This window comes from Syngnathoides biaculeatus, chromosome 5 (genome assembly GCF_019802595.1).
Source record: "Syngnathoides biaculeatus isolate LvHL_M chromosome 5, ASM1980259v1, whole genome shotgun sequence".
Classification (NCBI taxonomy): domain Eukaryota; kingdom Metazoa; phylum Chordata; class Actinopteri; order Syngnathiformes; family Syngnathidae; genus Syngnathoides; species Syngnathoides biaculeatus.
In genome coordinates, this window is record NC_084644.1 from 25,896,566 (window position 1) to 25,921,831 (window position 25,266).

The window sequence follows — 25,266 nt, forward strand, 5'->3', positions numbered from 1 at the left end:
ATAATTATTTTATAATGCGTTTCTTCATTTTATACTCTCTCTCTTCATGAGTTGTACATGACTTGGACATGTTCCACACAGTGCTTTGCTAACTACAGTTGTTTAAAATGTGGCTAAATGATACAGAATCAAAATGAATATTACATAGTTAAATTGTCCACAACAAATTATTTGGGGAAAAACATCATCCGTATTCTATTTTTAGGACCATATCAGACATTTTGCATGTATCTGTGAAATTGCTGTCACCGCTTCATTTTGGAATAACTGCCCTCATCACCTTCAGTGACTGTCACGAACGGGATTCGAGGGCGAACCCAAATGCACGACTCGGGTGACAGGCAAGCGGTAAGGAGAAAGTCTTTATTCGTTCCAGAGTCGGTAACCAGGGAGTCAGTCAGCACAAACAGCAGGAACAGGAGCGACAGACTTACAGGGTAGGTCGGGAGACAGGCGTTGGTCAGTACACGGGAGGTTGGCATCAGGAATGCGAAAATTCGGGAACGAGGCATGCGAGGCAACGATCTGGCAAAGACCAGTCGTCCCCCGAGTCCTATAAGTACCAGGGTTAATCAGCGGAGATGAGGTGCAGGTGTGCGCCTCTTAATCATCGTCGGTCTGCTGGGACACTTCCGGCCAGAGCTGGAACGGCAGGGCCATGACAGTACCCCCCCCCCTTAACGGCCGGATCCAGACGGCCTATGAGCTTCAGGATGGGCGGCGTGGAAGTCACTGATGAGGGTGGGGTCAACAATGAAGTGGGACGTGATCCAGGAACGCTCCTCCGGGCCATACCTCTTGCAATCCACCAGGTACTGGACCACCCTGCCTCTGTGATGAAAAGAAAGCAGACAGCGCAACGAGTACACAGGCCCACCGTCTACCATGTGGGGAGGCGGAGGAGGCTTGACCGGAGGAACCAGTGGTGACGGACGGGTTGGACGGAGCCTGCTAACATTTAAGGTGGGGTGGACCCACATCGACCTGGGGAGCTTCAATGAAATGGCGACAGGGTTGATGACCTTGCTGACGGGGAACGGACCAACGAACCTGGGAGCAAGCTTGCGCGATTCCGTCCGCAGCTGAAGATCCTTTGTGGACAACCACACACGTTTCCCCCACCTTTAACGCCGGTGTACTTCTCCTCTTGAGGTTCGCTGTGGACTTGTAGGAGCTGCCCATGCGCGCCAGTGTCTTGCAAGCTGCCTCCCAGGTCCGCTTGCAGTGTCTCACCACCGCCAGAGCCTAGGCGGAAGGACAAAGTGAAGTGGAAACGTGTGCAAAAGAGTGCCCACCTGGGATGGTGGGCATTCAGCCGCTTCGCGGTTCTCAGAAATTCCAATTTTTTATGGTCGGTGAGAACCACGAACGGCACTTTCGACCCCATCAGCCAATGTCGCCACTCTTCCATCACTGTCTTGACCGCCAGCAGTTTGCGGTCACCCACGTCATAGTTACACTGAGTCGGGGTCAGTCTTTTTGAAAGGAAGGCGCACGGGTTAATCCTACTGTCCTTTGCACACCTCTGCGATAGAACCGCTCCTATCCCAGAGTCCGATGCGTCAACCTCGACCACAAACTGCCGGTCCGGGTCCAGCATAAAGAGGATCAGTGTGGTGGTAAAGCTTGCCTTGAGCCTGTTGAAGGCCTCCTGACAGGTCCTGGTCCACTCGAAGGTTTTGCGGGGTGATGTGAGAGCGTGCAGAGGGGCGGCAATGTAACTGAAGTTCCGGATGAACTTACGATAGAAGTTCAAGAACCTGATGAACCTCTCCACGTCCTTCCGACAAGAGGGAGTGGGCAATCAAAGGACCTTGTCGAGTTTCCCGGGATCCATTCGAATCTCCCCTTCTGCCAGGATGAACCCCAGGAAAGACACGGAGGCTCGGTGGAACTCACACTTCTCCATGTTCATGTACAGCTGATGCTGCAGCAGGTGCTGAAGCACCTCCCTGACATGTCTGATGTGGGAGGTCAGGTCTGAGTAAAAAAATCTGGATATCGTCGAGGTACACCAAAACCTATTCAATTTTTCCCGGAGCACATCGTTAAAAAAGTTCTGGAAAACAGCAGGTGTGTTCCTCAACCCAAACGGCATCACCAAATACTCGTAATGACCCGTTGGGGTATTAAATGCCGTCTTCCATTCATCCCCCTCCCGGGTCCGTACCAGATGGTATGCACTCCGTAGGTCCAGCTTGGTGAAGATCCGGGCCCCTTGAAGCAGTTCGAACGCATCAGGGGAAAAGGGTACCTGTTCTTTGCGGTCGTTAAGTCCTCTGTACTCGATGCAGGACCGTAGCGAAGTGTCCTTCTTCTTTACGAAGAAGAACCCTGCACCAGCTGGTGAAGAAGACGGGCGAATGAGCCCTGCCGCCAGTGACTTCTCGACGTATTTCTTCATGGCCTGGTTCTCTGGCCCTGTCAAAAAAAAACATCCTCCCTCGTGGGAGGGGGGGGGTGCCGGGCAGGAGCTCAATGACGCAATCATACGGGTGGTGCAGCGGCAGGGATCCAGCTTTTGTTTCCGAAAACACCTCCTTGGGGATCCAGATAATGGGGCACCGCGGCTAACTCCGGTGCAGTACTTGGCTCTTCAAATTCCACGGGCGCGACTTGAATCCTCCCCTCCTCACGAACAATTAAACACCACCCCACGCCCTGATTTGGCCCGAGGTCCAGTCAATATGCGGGTTGTGCTCCTTGAGCCACGGACTCCCCAGGATGATATCGCAGCTCTGCGAGTTAAAGACATGGAAGCTAATTCATTCCGTGTGGGCATCGGGAAATACCATCCTTAAGGTTTGCATGTGGAGCGTCACTCGGCAGAGGAATTTCCCATTCGCAGCGTAAGCGTTGTGGAACACACACTCACCGGGGTAGTGATCCTGAGGCCGAGATGCTTTGGTCTGACCGGGCAATAGGCAATTAAGTGGCCCAAGCGGCCGCAGTAAAAGCAGCGTCCCTCCCGTCGCTGTCGCAGGCGCTCCTCTGCTGGACCGTTGAGAACCTCCACCCACATGGGCTCCGTCGCGGGAGTGAACGTGGGTGACAGGGAAGCGGGCGGAACGGACGCCCCCGTCTCTCCTCCAACCAGCGCGTCCATTTGTCCCTGGATGGCAAGTCTGTGGTCGACTTTGAGCGCCAGCGTGATGAGTGCATCCAACGAGGTAGGAAGGTCCACGGCAATGAGGAGACTGCGGACCTGCGGGGAGAGCCCCTGGAAGAAGGCGTCGAGGAGGGCGTCCTTATTCCATCGGCTCTCTCCACGATACGGAACTCGATGGCATAGTCGGAAACGCGGCGCTGTACCTGTCGTAACGTCCTCAGCGACGCCGTTGCCTCGTGCTCCAGCGCGGCGTACTGGAAGACCTGCGTTATGGCGCAGACGAAAGCCGTCCAAGAGCGACACGTCACCGAGTTGCGACTCCTCTCCACCGTGGCCCACGCCTCTGCTCTTCCAGTCATGTGCGAGGTGACGAAGGCGATCCGGGAGCGGTCCGTTGGGCAGGCAGACGACTGTAGCTCGAAGTCGAGGTCACACTGAGCGAGGAAGGGTCTGACGTTCCCTGAGTCGCCAGAGAAACATTTGGGTCGGGAGAGAGGTGTTACCCCGGTACACTGAATCTCCACAGCAGGCGGGCAGACGGAGTGAGCTGGACCGGGGTAGCAGCCGAAATGGCCGCCGTTGGCGTAGTAGCAGCGCTAACCTGAGAGCCTACCCACGGCTCCAGCCGGGCACAGATCTCAAGGAGCCTCTGGTTTGTCACCTCGAGGGCAGCCTCCTGCTCAGCCAGGCGTCTGCCCTGGAACTGTCGCGAGCGGCAGATGGCTTCGGAGTCGGTTGGATCCATGTTATGGCCACATCGTTCTGTCACGAACGAGACTCGAGGGCAGACCCAAATGCATGACTCGGGTGACAGGCAAGCGGTAAGGAAAAAGTCTTTATACGTTCCAGAGTTGGTAACCGAGGAGTCAGTCAGCACAAACAGCAGGAACAGGAGCGACAGACTTACAGGGTAGGTCGGGAGACAGGCGTTGGTCAGTACACAGGGGGTTGGCATCAGGAATGCGGAAGTGCGGGAACGAAACATGCGAGGCAACAATCTGATGTCCCATGAGTCCTATAAGTACCAGGGTTAATCAGCGGAGATGAGGCGCAGGTGTGCGCCTCCTAATCATCGTTGGTCTGCTAGGACACGGCCAGCCAGGGATGGAACGGCAGGGCCATGACAGTGATAGCATTTTGCCCTTTTTTTCCAGGGGACCCTGAAACACTGGATTCTTGCAGAATACATATTTATGCCTACTGTATGTTTTGTAATTTTCATCATATTATATAGTATGTGGGCAGCACGGTGGAGCAGCTACAAAGCGTTGGCCTCATAAATCAGAGGATCAGGGATCAAATCACAGCCCTGTCTGTGTGGAGTTCGCGTGTTCTTCCCATGCCTGCGTGAGTTCTCTCCGGTCACTCCGGTTTCCTCCCACATCCTAAAAACATGCATTCATTGGAGACTCTAAATTGACCCTAGGTGTGACTGTTGTCAGTCTCTATGTGCCCTGCAATTGGCTGGCGACGAGTTCAGGCTCTGCCCAATGACAGCTGTGATAGGCTCAAGCACTCCCATGACCCTCATGAGGATAAATGGCTCAGAAAATGGATGAATTCAACATAAAAAATGAAATTTTTGAATATGTAAATTACATGTTTCACTTCGACAGTACGTGTATTTATGTCCAGAAAGGTGCTGCTATGTGGGAGACCAAAGAGAGGAAAATACATCAAAGAAAGAGGAACAACAGGAAGCACAGGACTGAAAAAAAGAAACAACCCTTGTCTCCATGGCTTTACTCACTTTTATTCACCTGGAGGTACTTACACAGTCAATAGTTACAGCACACACATTATCAAGACATATCATTTGCTTCATCTACTTACAAGTAGTACTTTGCCACAAGATAAGACCATCCTAATGATATACTCATTTGTATTTTGATTTTTTTTACATCTATCCAGCCATTTTCTGAGCTGCTTATCCGCACGAGGGTCACGGGAGTGCTAGATCCAATCCCAGCTGTCATCGTGTGTGATTCAGGGTACACCCTGGATTGGGTGCCAGCCAAAATGGAGACAGACAACAGTTGCAATCAGACCTAGAGGCAATTTGGAGTCTCCAGTGAATGCATGTCTTGGGATGTGGTAGGAAACCAGAGTGCCCAGAGAATACCCATGCAGGCACGCGGAGAACTTGCAAACTCCACACAGGCAGGGCCAGGATTTGAACCCCGGTCCTCAGAACAGTGAGGCCAACGGTCTACAGCTGCGCCACCATGGTGCCTTTTTTACAACACACACAGAAAAAAAAATAAAAGTTGCATTAGTTGACAGCAACACACAAATGTGCAAATAAAACAGCAGAAGAAATAGAAATGTGCAGGGGGTCAATGGGTGAGGTATGAAAGTGCATCCAAAAAAAAGCATTCAATAAAAATCACCATGGCAACTCAGATGTAATTTGCCTGGTGAGGAAGAATTGGGATGATGGAAATTGAGGAAGAGTGATGGAGAGAAGGGAATAGAAAAGCATTTACCATCGCTGCTTGAATCTAGAGGTGTAATTACGGGAGAGAGAGAGAGAGCGCACAGTTTTTTTTTGTTTTGTTTTTTTAACAAAAGGAGTAATTGTGATCACCGCCTCATCAAAGTGCCACAGTGGTAAATGAGTGGCAGTCATAAAAAGGCAGACGGAGGAAGAAACAAAAGACTAAGTATTCAACTCAGAACATAAAATGAAGGCCTAGCAAGTGAAATTTAATGGGAGTGAAAGAAAAGTGAAAATGAATTAATACATTTAATGGGACACATAGGAGTGATTGTATGATTTAAACATGCACGCACAAGGCCCATCAGGAAAGAAAGAAGCCAAAAAGAGCAGGATTATTGGGGAAAATGGAGCATATGTGACAGGCTCAGAGATTTAGTATGTCTGTGTGTGTGGAGTTGATTAGTGCCCCTTGCAATTGACTTGGTGTCAGCCTGTATAAGTGAAGATAAGAGCATGAAGAGGCGACTGACACGGCTATACAGGAGCAATGGAGTGGAGGGAATAGAGGGAAGGGTCAGAAAGATGGAAAAAAATATGAAACAAGAAAAACAGTGCACTTCATCTTGTGAACAGTCCTCGCAGTGCAAACGGAGGACAGGAAATCCAGATATTTCCACAGATGGACAGGAAACTTGGGTAATTAAGAGTGAAACTTGGCAGATGACAACAAGGGAATCAAGCATGAGCCCTGACAAAAATATGGTCAGCACTAGATCAACAGGGAAATATGATGATGAGGTTTGAATGTAAGTGGTTGAAAATCCTGAGTGATAGAGAAGAGACTTTTCATGTGAGGCATTTTGAGCTAGAGATCATTCAAATTCAACAGGGTTCTTGTAAAGATACTTGAAAAATGTCATCCTGAAATGTTTCTCAACTTTTTGTGCTACTGTAATAGCAGGGCAGCCAGGTAAAATATAAAGGCTATTTTAACCCACATGCTCGTGTCCTAGTTCAGGTGGCATGCATGTCCCCAAGAGTGGGTAGGGCAGTGCCGAAAATTAATTCAGCGGTCTTGATTTTCCCTTGCAAACTGAGTTTTTGTGGCATCCCCAAATCAGACTATGATGGAGGTACACAGTACTTATTCAATGACCACGGTGTAGCACTGTTTCAGCAGCTGTCGTGGCAGGCAATGCTTCCCCAGAAGCCGCAGGAAGTATATACTTTTCTGGGCTTTATTTTGAGGATGGAATTGATGTTTATGTCCCACGTCAGGTCCTGTGAGACTCTAATTCCCAGGAACTTGAAGGCTTCTGTGGTTGACACAAGACCATTGGAAAGCGGGAGGAGGAGCTGTAATAAAGAATGGCTCTTAAAGTCCACAGTCACCTCTACCGTTTTTAGTGAATTCCACTTGAGATTGAGTCGGCCTCACCAAAGCTCCAGGCTCTCCATTTATTGTCGATACACAGACTCATCACAGTTTTTGATGAGTCCGATGACTGTGGTGTAAGCTGCACTGAGGTGCAGGAGTGAGAAGAACAGCGGGGAAAGGACAAAACCTTGGGGTGCCCCAGGGCTAAAGGTGTGTGTGGATTAGGTGGTGTCCCCCAATCTCACCTGCCGTTTTCTGCCCATCAGGAACTTATAGATCCACTGACAGATGGCAGGTGAGACACTGAGCTGCAGAAGCTTGGAGGAGAGGTGTTCGGGGATGATGGTGTTGAACCTAGAGCTGAGATCCATGAAAAGGATGCTTGCATAGGTTCTCTCACTGCTGAGGTGTTCAAGGATGTTTCCTGCATCATCTACAGATCTGTTTGCTTGTTAGGCAAACTGCAGTGGGTCCAGCCAGGCTTGACATATGATGTAGCAGCATCTATATATTCGTCCAGGCTGCCAGCTGAATTTTCAAATACACTCAAGTCTGTGCAGTTGAACAGCTTTGATGTTCTAACTTTGCCTTGGTGGTCCACTTTTTCACTGATTTTACACATGCTTCCTGCACCTAGGTTTTTCCCTGTATGTGGGTATTAAATAGATTAAGCAGTGGTCGGAGAAACCGAGGACAGCGCGTGGAATGGCAGGGTATGTGTTATTTACAGTGGTAAAGCAAAAATCTAAAGTTTTATTTTGTCTGGTCAGATAGTCTATTGTATTAAAGCCCAAGTGTCATCCCTATAAATGTTCTAAAATAGATTAATGGAAAAATACATATAACATTACTCACTTCAATGTCTTTACGAATAAAATAAATGTGAGTGGAGAGTGCGTCATCCATGCGCAAATTTGCAGAAGTGTCATTCTACGACATCCAAGTGGTCGTCATATTGGCTGCATCCTCTGTCCGTGATGTCACTCGGACATACGCCAATGAAAACACGAGGTGCAGCCTAATTATGGGAGACAAACACGCTCCTTCTGACACTGGAGCTCTTTTTAAAAAGGAGAACACCACACAACCAAGTGAAATTACCGGGGCAATATTACACTAGTGTTTTGAGCCCTCGGGGCAATATTACACTATTGTTTTGAGCCATATTCAGATGATATGCAATCACAGCAAAACCGCATTTCCGTGCGATCCACTTCCGCAGCGGAGATGAGCCATCGCAGCTCATCGCAGCCGCCCGGTGTGGTTTATGACAGAGCAGAGTCGTGCTGCTTTAGGGGGTTGTTCATAGACGCCACAGTATGCAATGAACAACACAGTCGAGCCAGGGCGCTTTACTGCGCGTACGCAGCTGAGTGAGGCATTCTTGGCTGGGTTCTTCAGAGCCGCCTCCATCCGCGAGCCCGAAGCGCAGTATTCCCTGGCGAAATGACACAGCAGCCCGACACTGTCTGACGCGCACATTGACATATTTCGTAGGCCAATCTTTTGTTACGTTAGAGACAGATTACGCGGTCTGCCCCAAACTATTATTTTTTTAGTTGCTGTATACACACCTACCTGTTATTTGGAACCCACGAAGCTCTCGTCCTTGCACCTGTGCAATCCAATTTTCACAACGAACCAGGTCTCTTGCAAAATTATGAAGGGTGAATCCATTCTCCCGAGTGTTCAAGCAATGTCCAGCAATGCAATGAGCCGGCATTTTGGCTAACACGAAGGAACAACGAGCTACCTTCCCGGAGGTAAAACTAATTGAAACAACAGAGTCCACTTGGGGGCGCCGCTGTCCTTTACGTCACTTCATGCTTCTTCTCGAAAACAAATCCCTTCAGAGGATTTTCATAGCGGGAGTTACAAAAAGCTGTATACGTCAAAATCATGTTTTGTGGTGAAAAAACGCATGGGCCCATATTGGCTGACGTTTCTTCATTAATAGCATACTAAAAATCATCCATTTTATGACAGTAGCCATTTAAGGAGGTTTGTGGTTGAATTTTGCTTTGTTAAAATCTCCTAGAAAAATTAGGGGTGAGTCTGGGTGCGTTTTTTTTTCTGTGTGTGTATTTTTCCTCCTTTCCTTGTTCAGCAAGTATGAGCAGTCTTCCGTTCATGCTAGCTTGGGGCGGGATGTAGACACCAACAACGATGAATGAGGCAAAGTCATGCAGCAATTAAAATGGCTTGCAGGTCAAGAACAGCCACTCTAAAAGTGATTGCAGTGTCTGCTGTGTTGTGTGACGTCTGTGCACCATTTTTCATTGATGTAGAAGCATTTGCTTTCTCCAACATCGCCGCGATGAATATCCGCCCTGTGTATATGGAAGCCGGATAGCGCAATTCCTCCATCGAGAATACGTTTGCACAGCCAAGTCTCGTTGAAGCGCTGGGCAGCAGAACGTCTGAATTCTTTACTGGTCATTATCAGGAAATTAATCCCATCTATATTGTTGGGAAGGGAGCGTAGATTTGTGAGGTGAATTGACAGGAGCACTAATCAGAGTCTTCTTCTGCAACGTCCGACTTGGATCCTAGCCCGCACCCCTCTGCGGTGACCCTTTCAGTGTCACTGCTTTTTCAAAATCAGTTTTGATGTTGTGAAATAAACCATGACGTTTTTGAAAATACATGAGTGCTGACAACAAAATATGCACCCCATCGACCTTGACCACTTTGGATGACATAAATCAAAGATTCTTACTGTTACTGTTATGTAAAATAAGACCAGTAGAATAGTAACAGTATAGTAGTTAAGATTCACAAACTAGAGTGCTAAAAGTGCCTGTCACAGAGGTAAAATGGCACAAAGCCACAAAGAACAACCTGAAGCCATTTATAACAAAAATTAATACGTGGTGCACCAGCACCTTCAAAAAAAAAAAAAAAAAAAATCACAAAAGTTTCCAACCTAATGAGTCACTCAGACAGAACATGCAGGTTGAATGAACCCTCGCCAGGGAATGATGGAAAACATATTTGACCATTGAGAAGCTCAATGAAAGCCAAAATCAGGACATGCATGATGGATGGACAAGATGGAGGATGAAAAAAAATATTTTGGAAACAGTACAGAGGGATGACAAGTTTTAAAAAATGAAGTAAGGAAAGAGAAGTAGATTCAACACATTTGGAGCTACACAGTCAGAATGAAAAAAAAAAATCAGCATGAGAAAAAAAAAATCTGCTTTGCAATTAAGTCATCTTATTTTAGTGCATCATAATTGTTCACTTCAATCAGTGCTCCCATGAGGTAATTAACACCACTCTTTTTTATTCACTCATCAATAATGGGAAACAATGATGAGGATCCATGCTATAACTTGCAGAAGCACTTTTCTGGCCAGCATACAACACACTGTAAAGTACATGTACTTGAACATCACAAAACTGTATGATAGCCTCATTATAAACCATACAAATTTTATAGTCTGTCTCGGTTGAGTTTCCATCTTATGCTAGTCTTTTACATTCATTATTTTCTAAATGTTAAATGAACCATGTATGCCTATTAATTGGTATCTTTCGTAGATTACACAATCAGCGTTGGGAATGTTTTGTTTTGTATTGGGTAGCTTTACTATCTTACGATGACAAAAAACAGATATTAGTGCAAGCTTTCTCTTGAGAATTTTCCACAATACTGTATACTGACCATAAATGAGTTACCAAAAATGGAAAAAAAAATTGGGGAAAATCAACAATACATCTGCAAGGAGATGAATTTCATTTCATGCCATTTAGGCAGGTCTACTGGCATGCCTATATACATTGTAGAATAGATATTGTTATGAAAATTACATATATGTGTCCATATTAAAAAAAATATGAGCGGAGAGCATATCATTCATGCGCCAAGTTGCAGAACTCTCACTCGACTTCTCAGTGGTAGCCATAATACCTGCTACGTCATTTGCAGTTGTCCCACTTTTCGAAGAGGAGAACATCTCACAATCGAGTGACATGACCGGGGCAATATTACCCTATCGTTTCGAGCCAAATTTAGATGATATGCAGATCACTTCTAACTAACAACAGACTCCCCGACAGTATGTATGGCAGTATGTAGCGTATTCAGGAGGACCCATGCCGGGGGAAACACCGGTGGCGGGGGGAGCTCCTTTCTCCTTGTGCACGTGGCGAAACCCCACGTGACCAAACCACCTCCCTGCCCAATCCACCTCCAGGACGGCGCCGCGGCCATGAGCGAGGTCAACGACTCCCGCGGCCACAAGCAACAACGACACCGCCCGCGGCCGTGCACATCGACAAATTTTGCACCCCTGACTTACGTACTTTATTAAGTTTTGACACAGATCTTTTGTTACGTCTGAGAGGATTACGCCCCCCCCCCAACTATTTATTTTTAATAGCTCTATACACACCTACTTGTCATTTGGAACTCACGAAGCTCTCGTCCTTTGCACCTGTGTAATCCATTCACAATGAACTGGGTCTTTTGGAAAAGCGTGAAGAGTGAATCCATCTTCCCAAGTGTTAGAGCAACATCCAGCAATACAACGAGACAGCATTTTGGTTAACACACAGGAAAAAAAAGGTTACTGTCACACTGATAAAACAGGTATAAACACATGAAACTGCCAGTGTTGACTTCTGGAAAAAAACATCACTTCCTGCTTTTTGTCCAAAACGAATGCCTCAAGAGGATTTTCATGGCAGAAGAGACAAAAATCCATATATGACAACATTTGTGACGTGTGGTGAAAAAACAGATGTATCCATTCCGGCTGCCTTTTTTGCCATTAAAGACATCCTAAAAAAAAAAAAAAAAAAAACAATCATGCTTTACATGTCAGTAGAGCTTTAAGCGGCATGGTGGCGCAGCTGTAGAGCATTGGCGTCAAAGTTTTGAGGACCAGGGTTCAAATACTGGCCCCACCTGTGTGGAGTTGGCATGTTCTCCCAGTGCCTGTGTGGGTTTTATCCAGGCACTCTGGATTCCTCCCACATCCGAAAGACATGCATTAATTGGAGACTCTAAATTGTCCCTCGGTGTGATTGTGAATGCGACTGTTGTCTGTCTCCATGTGCCCTGCGATTGGCTGTCATCCAATCCAGAGTGTACCCCGCCTCCTGCCCGATGACAACTGGGATTGGCTCCAGCAGTCCCATGACCCTCGTGAGGATAAGTGTCTCAGAGGATGGATGGACGGATGGATGTCATTTAAGGGCCCTCAGCAGAGATGCAGCCATAACAGACTTAGTCACGTAATGCGTGGGGTTTTTTTACTACTCTCACTTTCAATCACTGTTGAAAAGAGTCACTAACTGTAATTTTTTCAGCTTTCTGCACTTGAAGTATTTTCGCCCATATTGTTCAGTGTACAGCGGCTCTAAAATTTAAAATGCGCAATTTACCAGTCCAGGGTGTACTCCGACTGTGCCCGAATGCTGCTCAAATAGGCTCTAGCAACCTACATCCATGGACTGGATAGATTGAAGCAATTAAATTTTCAGACCATTTTTCAGTCTCTTACAAGTAGGTTTCTTCATGTTGAAATGCCCACTTTCCCAAATTAGTAAGACCCTCTGGAACACAACATAAAAAAGGGCCATTGCATCAAATATATGAATATTTAATACTGTACCTCTTGAAGAATGAGCAGACAAGCATTAACCTGTGTGAACAAGTCCACATTCTGCAATTTAAAGTAATGCAGTGCATGTAGATTGAAACTTTCGACATCCTCCCAAGTTCCACCACAACAATGTGGCCCAACAGATCGGTTACGGACCGCTCATGAAGCCTCTTTCTAAAGTATGGTCTTTTCTGTATTTGCTGAGGGAGCGCTTGCTCACCAGTGGGGACAATTTTGACATAGAGAAACACTGAGGAATCATGGGAAATTAATGATTGCCAGGAAGTGAGCTAATGATTCTGCTCGCACGCACAGACAGGCATGATAGAATAAAGACAAAGCAACAGGAAGAGGAGAAGGATGAGGAGGAGGTGCATAATAAAATGCTATCGATGTAACTTGGATGAGTGATACTGGTGCAATAACACACATACCCCCCACCACACACACACACACACACGCCCACATACACACAGTGGGAGAATCTGATAATTAAAGGACCACCGGTGGCTTTCACCACAGAGTTGCAGTGATTATTGTCCCTACACCCTCCCCTGGGGTGTATGATATGTAAGGAATTAACATTTATCATCCATACACACACACATACACACACAATACAAATGAGGGTACTGCAGATAACAAACAAAAAAGGATTAATGTGCCTCAATTGTGTTTGCCCAGTTTGTGTGGTGGGTACCTGAGCGCACCATTTGATAATCCATCTGTCCATTTTCTGAGCTGCTTATCCTCACAAGGGTCTCGGGAGCCTGGACCATATGTGGAGCCTAGCTAGCGATCTTTAGGCAGAGGAGACGGGTTACACCCAGAACTGGTTGCCAGCCAATCATAAGACACATGGAAACAAAAAACTATTCACATCACAATCATACCTCAAGGCAATTTAGATTCTACAGTTAATGCAAGTTTTTGCAATGTGGGGGGAAAACGGAGCGCCCGGAGAAAACCCACGCAGACACGGGGAGCATATGTAAACTCCACCCAGGCGAAGCCGGAATTTGATGTCCGGTCCTCAGAACATGTTTAGTTAAAGAGAGGAAAGGGAGAGGAGAGATTTTTCTATCAGCGGCCACTTCACTTTTGTCCCCAGCAAGCCATTGTAAATGTTTTTAATTGGGCTTTTGTTAAAAGTTCCAGTGAGGTTTGGTTTTTAGGATTGCATACGGAGAGCTGAGTCAGTTGCTTATGGTCTGTAAAAAGCTGAAGATCAGTAGGATGTCCGCCCCAAACTTACAGAGTATGTTTAAAAAAAAAAAAAAGAAAAAAAAACCAGGTGTTTTTGTTCAAAGATGTGTTTTTTATAACTTTTATTAATCTACGACAAGCTATGTCCTTCCAATGAATCGGGCAAACAAGGATGTAAAACTGAAAACTTTTAAAAGGATATTAGCAGTGTGCCATACTGGTTCGTTTGGTATTGATTTGATACCAAGAAAATCTGTGCCATATTATAGCGGATGTCGATCTTGATATTTTTAACAATTACGGTTCATGGATCATGAAATTGGTATATCCAAATGAATTTTTAAAGACATGTACAAGTTTTTCTGCTCTTCCTCCTTTGGATTATGAATGAGTGAAAAGAGAAAGATTCAGTCAGAGTTTATGCCATACATTTTTAATAGAAAATACTTGGTCATCAGAAATATTTTTTGTCACTTGCACTTATAGAAGACTATGGTTTATGTTTTTTAATTCTTTCAGATAAGTATGTTGCATGAAGCTCAAAGACCTATAGATGTTGGAATAATTCAAACCTTTTGAGTCAGGTGAAGTAACAAATTGATATGAACTGAAATCTAACATTCACAACTACTCTTGGATTTTGTCTGTTTTTGTTGATTAAAAGCCACTACCTGGAAACTCTGCTCCGGGGTAAGGGGTATTGGTAATAAATCTTCTCTCTGTGTAGCTTATTCTTTTTATTTGAATAAATTTGTGTTTTCACAATATATAATCTTCTTTTCATGAATGCATTGCCGTTGTGCAATTTTCAAATCGAAAGCTGCTGCTCCTCTCTGATATCCTTCATGTCCATCTTTCTGTGCCGCTTGTGCAATTTGTCGGGTCGCGCAGCCTGAGCCTATCTGCTTGTTAACCGGGTGCTGCTGAGTGACGTGACGTGTGGCACAACATCAAATATTTTTTTTAAAGAGGCGGCGGGGAGGAGGGGTGGATGTTTGCCTGCGGTGAGTTGGCACAGTATCTTTAGCAGTCCATCAGAACAAAACAAATTGAAGCATGTTATGACAATGATATAAATCAATATCAATGCTAATGTCAGCATCAACAGTATAGATATTTGCATCGAACCACCCACCACTCCCACCTTGATCAATTTTCGGGTAGGCCAAGGGCCATCCTTGTACTATTACTTGTTTTATACTGGACAGGCAGCCCAGGTCAATCAAAGATTAGGTTAAACAATGTTTAATAAAATATGTAAAATGCGTAATTGATGCATCCATTTTCTTTCCTGCTCATCCTATTTAGGGTCACAAGGAGATGGAGCCTATCAGAGCTGACTGGGTGAAAGGTGCAGGGTGAATATACAGTAGACAGAGCGGGAGCTGAACAAATTCTGCTTGCACCCAAATCAATGTACAATTACACAATCAGTGACTAAAATATGTAAAATATCAAAATAATTACTCATTTGAATAATGAGTAGGGTACAACTATCCATTTTCGTAATAAAATAAAAAAGTAATATTAAACGCATATGTAAAATTGTTCATTTTGCTATGCTCTATTTTATTATTTACAATAGAATAATGAAACCAACTAGATAAATGTAAACCTTTTAACCAACCTCTCTCCCTCATATATACAGTCTATATATATATAGACTGTATATGACCCTTACAGGTATCTTTGATACATATTTGAAACAAGTCTTCCGTACACAATAAGATGAAAGAAAGTTTCTATTGCAGAGGCATTTTGAATGGGTATTTAAGGATTAAGTTTTGACGTGTAGGAAACGCCCGGAATGACGAATGTAGATCTTGCATAATGTGTTTTATTCAACTTAAAATATTTTTCTACCACAAGAATGGGGAAGACTTTCTTGTAGAAAAAAAAAAAAAGCAATGACAGTAACCCCGTGCTGTTGTTTCTACACCAGTCGGCGCACGTCACTAGAAATTGGCACTTTCGCCTGACCGCACCCATGTCTCCTGATTGGCTCAAAGTTTTCCAAGTCCCGCCCTCTGCAACCTTTGCGGCTCCACCCTCCCCCGGTTCCAGCGCAACCACTCTTGAGCCAAACTTCCTCCTGTCGCATCTCTACAACCTTTACCTTTTACCTTTGGGCATTTAAGGAAGCGAGCAAGCCGAAAATGAAGACTTTGGATAAAAGAGGAAGAAGTCCTCATTTTGAAGACACTGAGTGACGGCACCGGCTCCCCTCACACAGAATGACGCACGTTTACTATTAACTGGTGAAGTTAAGTCTCCTCACCTGTTTTGTTGCTAATTTTTTTTCCTCTTCACGCCTCTTGCGTGGTGCGTGCGCGGCCCCGACGAGGCGTGCGCGTGATGGGCTCTCTCATTTGGACCCCGGCCAGCCTGCCTGCTTGGAAAACCACTTTTTTACTTTTGAACGTCTTTTCAACTGTTGTGAGCAAAAGACACGCAGTGTACTGGAACTCCACTAACACCAGGTAAACTAAAGTTCTGCTTTGAAAAAACAAATATCAAAAAATATATATCGTATTGCCTCTACTCTGCACAAGCCATGGCCGGCTGGTCTGCACTTGTATTGTTGCTCAACCACACATTTATAGCTAAATAAATGAGTCACTAGAAAGAATCTCTGTCATGCAGTACACCTCTGACTCACCTAGTTTCACCTGTGCACTGCCCTTTTTTTTTTTTTTTTTTTTTAAACCTAACCACAATAATGGATTCGTCAGGAATAGCGTGTTATTGCCCCAGAATGTAGAATATATCCCCCCCCCTCTCTCTCTCTCTCTGAGCTATGTGCACAAATGGAAAGTGGAGATTGTGACTGTGAATAAATGAAGAGGTGGCGAACCATTAGCAATGCCAGACTTACCTCATCTGGTGATCCAGGTGCTCCTCTTAAAGATAATTAAAGGGTGCATGTCGGGGACCTGCAGACGGAAGTAAGGCTGCTTTTCTGGAAAACAAACAAAAAAGAACACTGACCTCTCATTGCATGTGCAGAACAGGCAAAATTGATAGTTGTGGTTTAGTTGCGTGCACAAGTGAATGCATGGGTTCATCTTCTACAGTGGCACCTCCAATTTGTTTGAATTTGTCCCATGACAAGGTCATGGAAAGAGAAATAAACTCACGCAAGATTTTAACTGTGCAGGCAATGTTTAAAGTGATGTTTTATCATGGTTAACTATCATGCAAGTGTTGAAATGGAAGTACATAGGAGAGCCCATACAAGAGGGTGCCGGGATGACTGGGTAAGCACACAAATGCCAGGTTTTTGTGATATAATTTTTAGGGTGGCTAGCCAAATAATTTAACTATTTCTGTTATGATCCAATGATACCAAGGGTGAACCTTTGGGCCATAATTTCTAAATGTATGTCTTGTGCAAATATAGGACAGCTCATGAATAAAAGAACAACATACCTAGAGTACATTGAGGCATTGCAGTGGCAACGTAATGCTTTGGGGCTGTTTAGTCTTCAGCTGGAACTGGAGCCTGAGTCAAGGTGGAGGGAATTGTGAACAGTTCAAAACTGAAATCTACAGACTTCTGTTTGTGAGAAAGAAAAAAAAAAAAAGTCAGAAAAGAGAATTAGAACAGCCAAGCATTATTTGGGTTTAATGAGTCACTACATTGTGGCAGGTTTGTGCTGACATCCTTTAACAAGAGTTTGAATATTAATTCTAATCACTGCCACACCCCACTTATAAGACGGTGTGCACACTTGTCTTACCACATTATCTCTGTTTATTTTTACTTCCCCTTTCAAATATTTTCTAAAAAGTCAATTACGGTTGCTACTAACAATTATTTAAATTGATTAATCAGTCCTTTTATTCTATTCTTTCTACAGTTAATTGAATTGGATGAAAACATTTTTTAAAATTTCTGTCCCTTCATTCAAACAAAGGACCTTCCAAATTGATAATGCATAAAATGTATAACCTGGTTATGTCTGTAAAAATGTTACAAAGTAGGAAAAAAAAATATATGTAACTGTTTTCCAAAGTAAAAGCAGATGTTTGCACACAATTTTTTTAATTAAAAAATGAAAATACGTCTGCTCTAGAAATCACCAAATATTTACTGAAAGGCTGAAATTACAGAGATTTAGAAAAATGTAAGTTAACGTCTCTAAATGATTAAACAATTGTCAAGGTAGTTGTCAGATAATTTTGTAATCAAACAGTGGTTGATTAATCCATCAATTGTTGTACAATTGGATTCAATGGAGTTGCATAGGTTTAAGGTCACATTAATAATGGAAAAAGTTTTGAAATGTTTTAGCCTCTGTTTGCAGCGGCATTACCAAAAGAAAGAAAGAAAGCGGCTCACGTGAAGTTTTGGTTAAATAAGTAAGTAAATAACTTTTAGGGTGTTTTAATTGTGTGTGCTTCTATTGTTGTTGAGTTTAGTGCAATTGGTAAAGATGTCATTGTGAGGCTTAAGGACCTCTTTGTGTCGCGGTGATTTTGACATGAATGGTCGCAGTTTTTTGGCAGGCAGACCGAGCCACACAATCATGGTGCCATTATCGCCATCATGCAGTAGGCCAACAGCCCCCTGTCATTCTGGTGGCTCATTCCCAATGACCCTGCTCTCTCCCCGCTCCCCGAGTTAAAAGCAGTGTTCACCATTCGTCTCCTCTTCCTCTCTTCACTCTTTATTAACGGCCTATTTACAACCTTATACCCCTCTTTAGCCAGCTCCTATACACCATTTTTATCCTTTGCAGCTCGTCAAGGCTACTGATGGACGTATGAGCTGTAATTAGTTGAGCTTCAATCATTTATCCCTTTATCCTATTTTTTATAAACTCCCATCCAAGCCCAGTTGTTCTGAGCCCCGGCTGAGGAAGACTCTTCATCTGAATCGTGGAACCACAGAGAGAACATTAGGTCACAGACTAAGCACATTGGTGCTTATCATTTTTCTATAATCTATATATCCTATAGAATGTACTTTTTTAAAAATTTCATTACTTTGGCGCATTTTACTGAAAGGTGTCTCTATTTTGGTTTATTTATTCAGCTCTATGATAGGCCAACCATTAGGAACATCTCTCTCAGTGGGGTTTACACGACTTCACATTCCAGCAAGTCCACCCACAGTTCTACTGTAAATACATGAACTTGTGCATGATCACATCCTAAAAAAAATTGGCCATAATGTGATTTTTCCTAGTAGTGTTGACATAGCAAAATTTTGACTGTGATACTATAACAGTATAAACACTGTTAAAAAAAAAAAAAAAAAACCCTGTATCAACAATCAATTCCACATAACAGAATTGTTAACTATCATGGATCCCCATCCTTAATATACAGCATGATTTTAAATTCATTACCGCATGCAAAGAGGGACACCTAATCAGCTACGACCATCCATCTTTTTCTTAGTCCTTGTTTGTTTAATTATTTACTTGGATTTTATTAATAAAATATTATTTCAACTGTAAAGTTGCATCTGTGGAGGAAGTTAGTTTACCACAGGGAGCATTTTAGCAGGGAGTATGTATTCTATGAAGTACAATAGCTCAGTCTTGTAGCAACAATTAAAAAAAAAGATGCTTTACAGACTTAATATCAAAGGCAGTATTGTAGCACAGAAAACCACCGCGGTCTCTTTAAACACGCAATGGAAGACTTTGGCCGTCACCTTTCCATCACTGTCTGGATTTATGGTTTTAATGAAGCACGGGCAGCCAAGCGGAGACGCTTAACGGTGACGCGCGTTCTAGCCCCCCTCCTGATTGAAAAATTGGAGCTCAGAAAAAGTAAGACTCAGCGACGGTCTTTTTTTTTTTTTTTTTTTTACGATTTAATGAACGAGGTTTACGAGCGTTGTCTTTTATTGCCTTTTCTCTCACGCTGATGATTCCTTTATTAGTAAAGAGATTATTTTCTGACTTCCTGGAGCAGTTAAAGGTTAGTATAATATTGTAAGCAAAGTGTTATGTAAGTGGTCCACGGTGGTTGTTGGTTCAAACAAGGTGATGAACAAATTTGTCTCCCTTTGACTAACGCTCGTGTCACTTGAACTTCCTCTTGTCTTCAAATCCCCTCCTGCCCAGTTCCTGGTCGTAAAGCTTTGGATCAGCAGTTTCCTAATTGGAGACGCAAGTATTCTAATCATCCCATCTGAAGAGATCCTGCACAGTCTTACACATAATTTTTTCGCTCCCTTGTCTCCTTTTTTAACAACAAACTTTAGGCCAATCCACCACATAGTGAAGGAGGCTGCTCTTGTTTTTTTATTGAAAGTGTACTTCATTAGCCTTTCATTGTCTAATTTAATGTGTAAATGCATGCATCATTTCTCTTCCTGTGCGAGTGAGCCGCTTTAAATACCAAATGGAATCACATCCTGTGCGCATGCACTGTGCGTCTCTCGTTTATTATCAGGGGAGATGGTTGACCTTTTCTATATAGATTTATATACATTAGGTACACCTGAACAAACTAATGTGATACACTGGTGATTGATGGACACTCTTAGAAGGTTTTACTTAACCATTTGTTTATTTTTGGAGATGTCACTTGCATAGACATTGAATGAAAGGGTTTTTCCAGTTCAAACAAAATAGACAAATGAATATAACAGTGCCCTCATAATGCTGGAAAATGGCCTAATTCTAATGGGGATTACAATAGTACACATACATCCCGCCGAGCTGTTTTTCAGTACTTTTTTCACTCTTGCTGCATAAGAGTGGCACAATAATAAAAACTGCTCTATGTGAGCATGGTAGCTTAATTACAACCACAAAACTAAACCGATCGTTAAATTAATACTTGTTAACTGTAAGTATTATTGCTTCGCACTAGCTGTATTAATACACACCCCTTTGCCTGTTTTGTGGTTTATGGTAGGAAAAAAGTGGCTTTATTAGTTTAAATTAATTTTCCATCCAATCTTGTGTTGGGGTGGCACATAATGAATGGTTAGCACGTCTGCCTCGCAGTTTTGAGGACCAGGGTTCAAATCAAGCCCCGTATCTGTGGAGTTGTATCTTCTTCCCTTGTCTGTGGGTTTTAATTATCTGGGTACTCAAGTTTCCTCCCACCTCCTCCAAAAACAAACGCGGAATGGGTTAATTGAAGACTCTAAATTGCCCGTAGGTGTGAGTGTGAATGTTTTGTCTATGTGCCCTGCGATTGTCTGGTGTACTCTGCCAGCCTCATGAGGATAAGCAGAATGGAAAATGGATGGATGGTCTAAATGCAGCCTACATACCCATGTTCAAGTGACAGTTTTTTTGTCATTGAAAAAAAAAACGAGCACAATCATTTCAAAGCTTTTTCCTCTATTCATGTGACATATAACCTGTGCAGCCCTAGATTTGAGATGTTTTTTTTAGGGGGGGGAGTGAAGATAACAAAATGGGGTCCCAAGTGTGAACACCTCATTACGAGGGATGTGGCAGTGTTCAGAATTAACCAATCACATTCAAACTCATGTTAAATGGAGTAGGTCCTGCCAACATTGAAAGTAGCTTTGATTAACTCCAAATAAAGTTTAAGTGTTCTAGTCTGCTTTTCTTCCTTCACAGTAGAAGCTTGAAAGTTTTGTGTGAGTACTTACTGCAATTTGCAACTGTTAATTCCCTTCATCTTGTCTGAGGCCAGCAGATGATGGCCACTGCTATGTTTCAGTGTTGATGAACAGTGTTATGCTTGCACAAAACGTATCTTTCGAAACTATGGCCGAAAAGTTCAGTCTTAATTTGAGGAAACTGTAACACATTTTCTCCCTTGTTTGAGAGATCGTTTCCATTATTGTTTAAATGCTTAAAATCTAGATTAATGTTGGAAAAAGATTCAGAATAATTTATCGTCGTCTCCTTTTTTTAATGTCAAAAACACTGCATTTCAACTGGGGTACATTGACTTTTTATATTCTCTATATAGTTGTTTTTATTTTTTTTTCAACTCAAGGTCTGCCTGCTTGCTCCTCCTCCAGTCATGTATGCAAATTAATCTTTCTACTATTGTATCACAGCTTTGCGAGTGCGCGCGCGTTTAAATCTCTGTATTCCCCTGGTAATTGATTAACAGAGAGTACCTGGATGAACTATAATGAAGATACCTACAGTGAGGTAATTATCACTTTACTCTCCGTCTTTCTAACAGACTCCCTCCCACCATACGAATAGAGGCAGATTTTCACACACACACACAAACAGTCGCTCTCTACTAGCGTGTCATCTGCGTCTCACCACCACGAGTTGTACCTTATTGTCTCACCGCTGAGCTCCATCCCCAAGACGCGTTTCAGCCATGGTGATTTCCGTGGCTTATCTGTCTTTGGTAAATGGGCTCGGGTGTTTGTGGTTGTCGCATCAATGTATTATCTGAGCTGGCACGCTGTGGGTAGCTTTGCTTTGGGCTAAACATGAGTGTGGTTGTGTTGCATTGTCGTTTTCTGCAAATGGAGGCCACCACGGCATGTGACCAGCTGAAGTAGAGATGTGAGCGTGATTTCAGCTTGGAGTGGAGAGAGAAATTGTATTTTCTTTTTGGGGCTTTTGGTTGCATTTCTCATGGAAGTAAGTTTCTTAGTTGGTTGTCCACCAACTAGGCCAGGCTTAGACCAGCAAAATAGTGCAATTGTTGTTTTTTTTTTTTTTTACTTTTGTTGTAGAATTCAGCTCCCCACACACATGCATGTTCTCCCCAAAGATTTGCAGTAAGAAAAGCAAATTTATTTGTATAGCTAATTTCAGACACAAAGTAACTCAATGTGCTTTACATGATTAAAGACATTTGTAAGCAAAGAGATAAAACATTCAAAATGGGATAAAAATAACAAGGAAAATATTTCAATAAAAGGCAATTCAAACCACATAGAGTGCAAGTAATATGATGAAAAAGTGGATATATTCTAAAAAAGAAGAGTTTCCAACCTGGATTTAGAAACATTCACACTTGGGGATGACCTCACATCTGTTGGCAACTTATTCCATTTGTGTGCAGGATACTAGCTAAATGCTTCTTCACCATGTTTGCTTTGGACTCTGCACTCCACTATTTGACCTGAATCAGTCGATCTCAGAGCTCTACTGTGTTTGTATTCCGTAAGCATTTCTTTCATGTATTCAGGACCTAAATCATTTAGTTATGTAGAGACCAGTAGCAGAATTTTAAAATCTATTCTAAAGCTGACTGGAAGCCAGTGCAAGGACTTTAGGATTGGAGTTATATGCTCTGACCGCTTTGTTTTGGTCGTAACACGGGCTACAGCATTCTGAATTATCTGGAGCTGTTTAATACTCTTTTTGAGGAGTCCAGTCAGAAGACGATTACACTAGTCAAGTCTACTTGAGATAAAAACATTGATGAGTAAATAAATGTCAAATAAACTTGGGTTACTATTTTTTTTTAACTTGAATGTTAAATTATTTGTCAATATGCAATGTACTTTTTATTCAGGTTATGTTTTTACCTGGTAAGGATAAACAATTATCATCCATCCATCCATTTTCTGAGCCGCTTATCCTCATGAGGGTCACGGGAGTGCAAAGCCAATCCCACATGTCATCGGCCAGGAGGTGGGGTACACCCTAAACTGGTTGCCAGTCAGTTGCGGGGCACATGGAGACAGACAACAGTCACCCCACATTAGAGATGAGTGCAGAACCTTGGCAAAGGTTCGGCACTCAATTAATTGAATGCCTTACTAGTCTTCTGACTTGTTGACTGGGTGTGTAGTGATCCTGGATTTGAGTGCATGAAATAAACAAACATTCCATTTCTGCCAATGTTGTGCATCTGAGGCGAGTTCAACCAAGTGCTGTGCCAACCTCTCTCCTAAATAGGTCATTGTTTTGTTTCGGCTCGCTAAGGAGTGAGTAAATAATTAAGAGAAGGATCATCTTGGTGAGGTTTCGACGTTCTGGCCTGCAGATTGTGCACTACTCGGGCAAAGTCTTCCTATTGGCTGGAAAGCAGTGTTAATATTCACATTGCATTGAATGAATATTTGCTGCAGTTGAAGTGGTAGAAGAAGGTTTAGGGTTTTTTTTTAAGGGTCTTAGTGCGGTTGTTTGTATTAAAGTAGATCACAGCCTCTTTCCGTCTGAGTGAAACGAATATACAAAACCTCAACACAGGTTAAACTGGGCATGTACAACAACCATATAAGGTCTTCCCCCATTCCAATACAACTACAAGAGTAAAGCAAAGTCAAAGTGCGTTATGAAAAATTATCATACTGTGCTTTCTTGTTGCTGTCTGTGTTGGTAACACGTTAACTCGGAAAACTAATATTATCCATCCAGCCACCCATTTTCTTCGCCGCTTATCCTCACAAAGGTCGTGGGGAGTGCTGGAGCCAATCCCAACTGTCAACGGGCAGGAGGCAGGGTACACCCTGAACTGGTTGCCAGCCAATCGCAGGGCACATAGAGACAAACAGTCACAATCACACTTAGGGGCAATTTAGAGTCTCCAATTCATGTTGCGTCTTTTTGGGATGTGGGAGGAAACCGGAGTGCCCGGACAAAACCCACGCAGGCACAGGGAGAACATGCATACATACGAGGCCGGGATTGAACCCGGCACCTCAGATCTGTGAGGTCACTGTGTCGGGAACTAAAATTATAAACAACCTAAATGGTTATGTCCATCCTTTCACTTATTGTGTTCAGGGTCTCTGGTGAGCTGGACCTTATCCCAACTGACTGGATAAAAGGCAGACTTCAGCCTGTCAATCACAGGATGCATATTAAGATACACACTTGCATTTCTATGGTCACTGAGTAGGAATTGAACCAACGCTGCCTGCATGGAAGTCAGTCAAATGAACCACTCCACTCCACAGTCAGTGACACCTTATAAAGTACGGAATTGATTCATTCATCATGTCCTGAAGCAATTGTGTCAAAATGGAATGCAAGACTTGGCTCTAACTGGCAGAGGTCCTGTTGATTTATTCTCCGCTAGTTTTCTGTCTAAAGAAGAGCAACATGACATCAGCCAGAGAAAGCTGAGCTACATCTATGCTCCGAAATATCCTCCAGACAGTATTCTTCGGCTCAATACGAAACTGGTGTGAAAACGGAGTTAAGAACAATGTTAAAGCATTACAAAATTTCAAAAGTAGATATCGATTGATCGTTAATTTCACTGCAACAAAGGAATTTTTTTTTCGTATAGCTATCCCAGTCCATTACTCATCTAAATCATCTTTACTTGTCATATCTGTGCAAATGTGGTTGTTCACATTCATTCTGCTGTGCCTGCTGATTGTTTATGCTGTTCATTAAATGTAAGCACAAAAATCATATTGAGTATAGGTCGCATGAACAATCCGAAAAATTCCCCATTTAGACTCAATCTGAGACCTGCATACACTCTTCAGCACAAAATGGCCGCGCCACGAGTTATGTGGGACGGGGCAGGCGTCAGGGGAGGTTTTGATTGAGGTCCATTTGTGAGGATTCATTTGCTGTGCACACTATGAGCCGCCATTGTTAGATGTGTCGCACCGGCTGCATATTCCTATCTGACG

General features: G+C 43.4%; 2 protein-coding genes across 9 annotated transcripts in view; one reads left to right on the top strand and one right to left on the bottom strand.

Moving 5' to 3' along the window:
* Positions 1 to 465: 465 nt before the first annotated feature.
* Positions 466 to 3,469, bottom strand: LOC133501046 (uncharacterized). Of its 2 annotated transcripts, XM_061820463.1 has the most exons (4): positions 3,313 to 3,469; positions 2,876 to 3,220; positions 1,051 to 1,245; positions 466 to 831 (listed from the first exon to the last, which is right to left on the bottom strand). In XM_061820463.1, the coding sequence occupies exons 1-4, from the start codon at positions 3,466 to 3,468 to the stop codon at positions 748 to 750; spliced, it is 780 nt and encodes a 259-aa protein (XP_061676447.1). In that variant the 5' UTR covers position 3,469; the 3' UTR covers positions 466 to 747. The 2 variants fall into 2 exon arrangements, with proteins under 2 accessions (XP_061676447.1, XP_061676446.1); XM_061820462.1 differs by having other exon boundaries at positions 466 to 1,245.
* A 12,315-nt stretch (positions 3,470 to 15,784) lies between these two features.
* The window catches only part of si:dkey-246i14.3 (ephrin A4), a 55,922-nt gene continuing 46,440 nt past the window's right edge, over positions 15,785 to 25,266 (top strand). Inside the window, exon 1 of one of the 7 annotated variants that reach the window (XM_061820733.1) lies at positions 15,785 to 16,228. In XM_061820733.1, coding sequence (XP_061676717.1) covers positions 16,104 to 16,228 — 125 coding nt within the window. In that variant the 5' untranslated portion in view covers positions 15,785 to 16,103. The other 6 variants (XM_061820734.1, XM_061820737.1, XM_061820739.1 and 3 more) reach the window with 6 other exon arrangements.

What these genes read in the sequence shown, in the direction of transcription:
- LOC133501046 (XM_061820462.1), bottom strand. Translation starts at nt 3,468, where the DNA reads ATGACTGGAAGAGCAGAGGCGTGGGCCACGGTGGAGAGGAGTCGCAAC. An exon ending in CGCTGAGGACGTTACGACAG is followed by an intron (nt 3,221 to 3,312) that starts GTACAGCGCCGC and finishes GCCTTCTTCCAG; the next exon opens with GGGCTCTCCCCGCAGGTCCG. An exon ending in GCCTCAGGATCACTACCCCG is followed by an intron (nt 1,246 to 2,875) that starts GTGAGTGTGTGT and finishes CCTTCCGCCTAG; the next exon opens with GCTCTGGCGGTGGTGAGACA.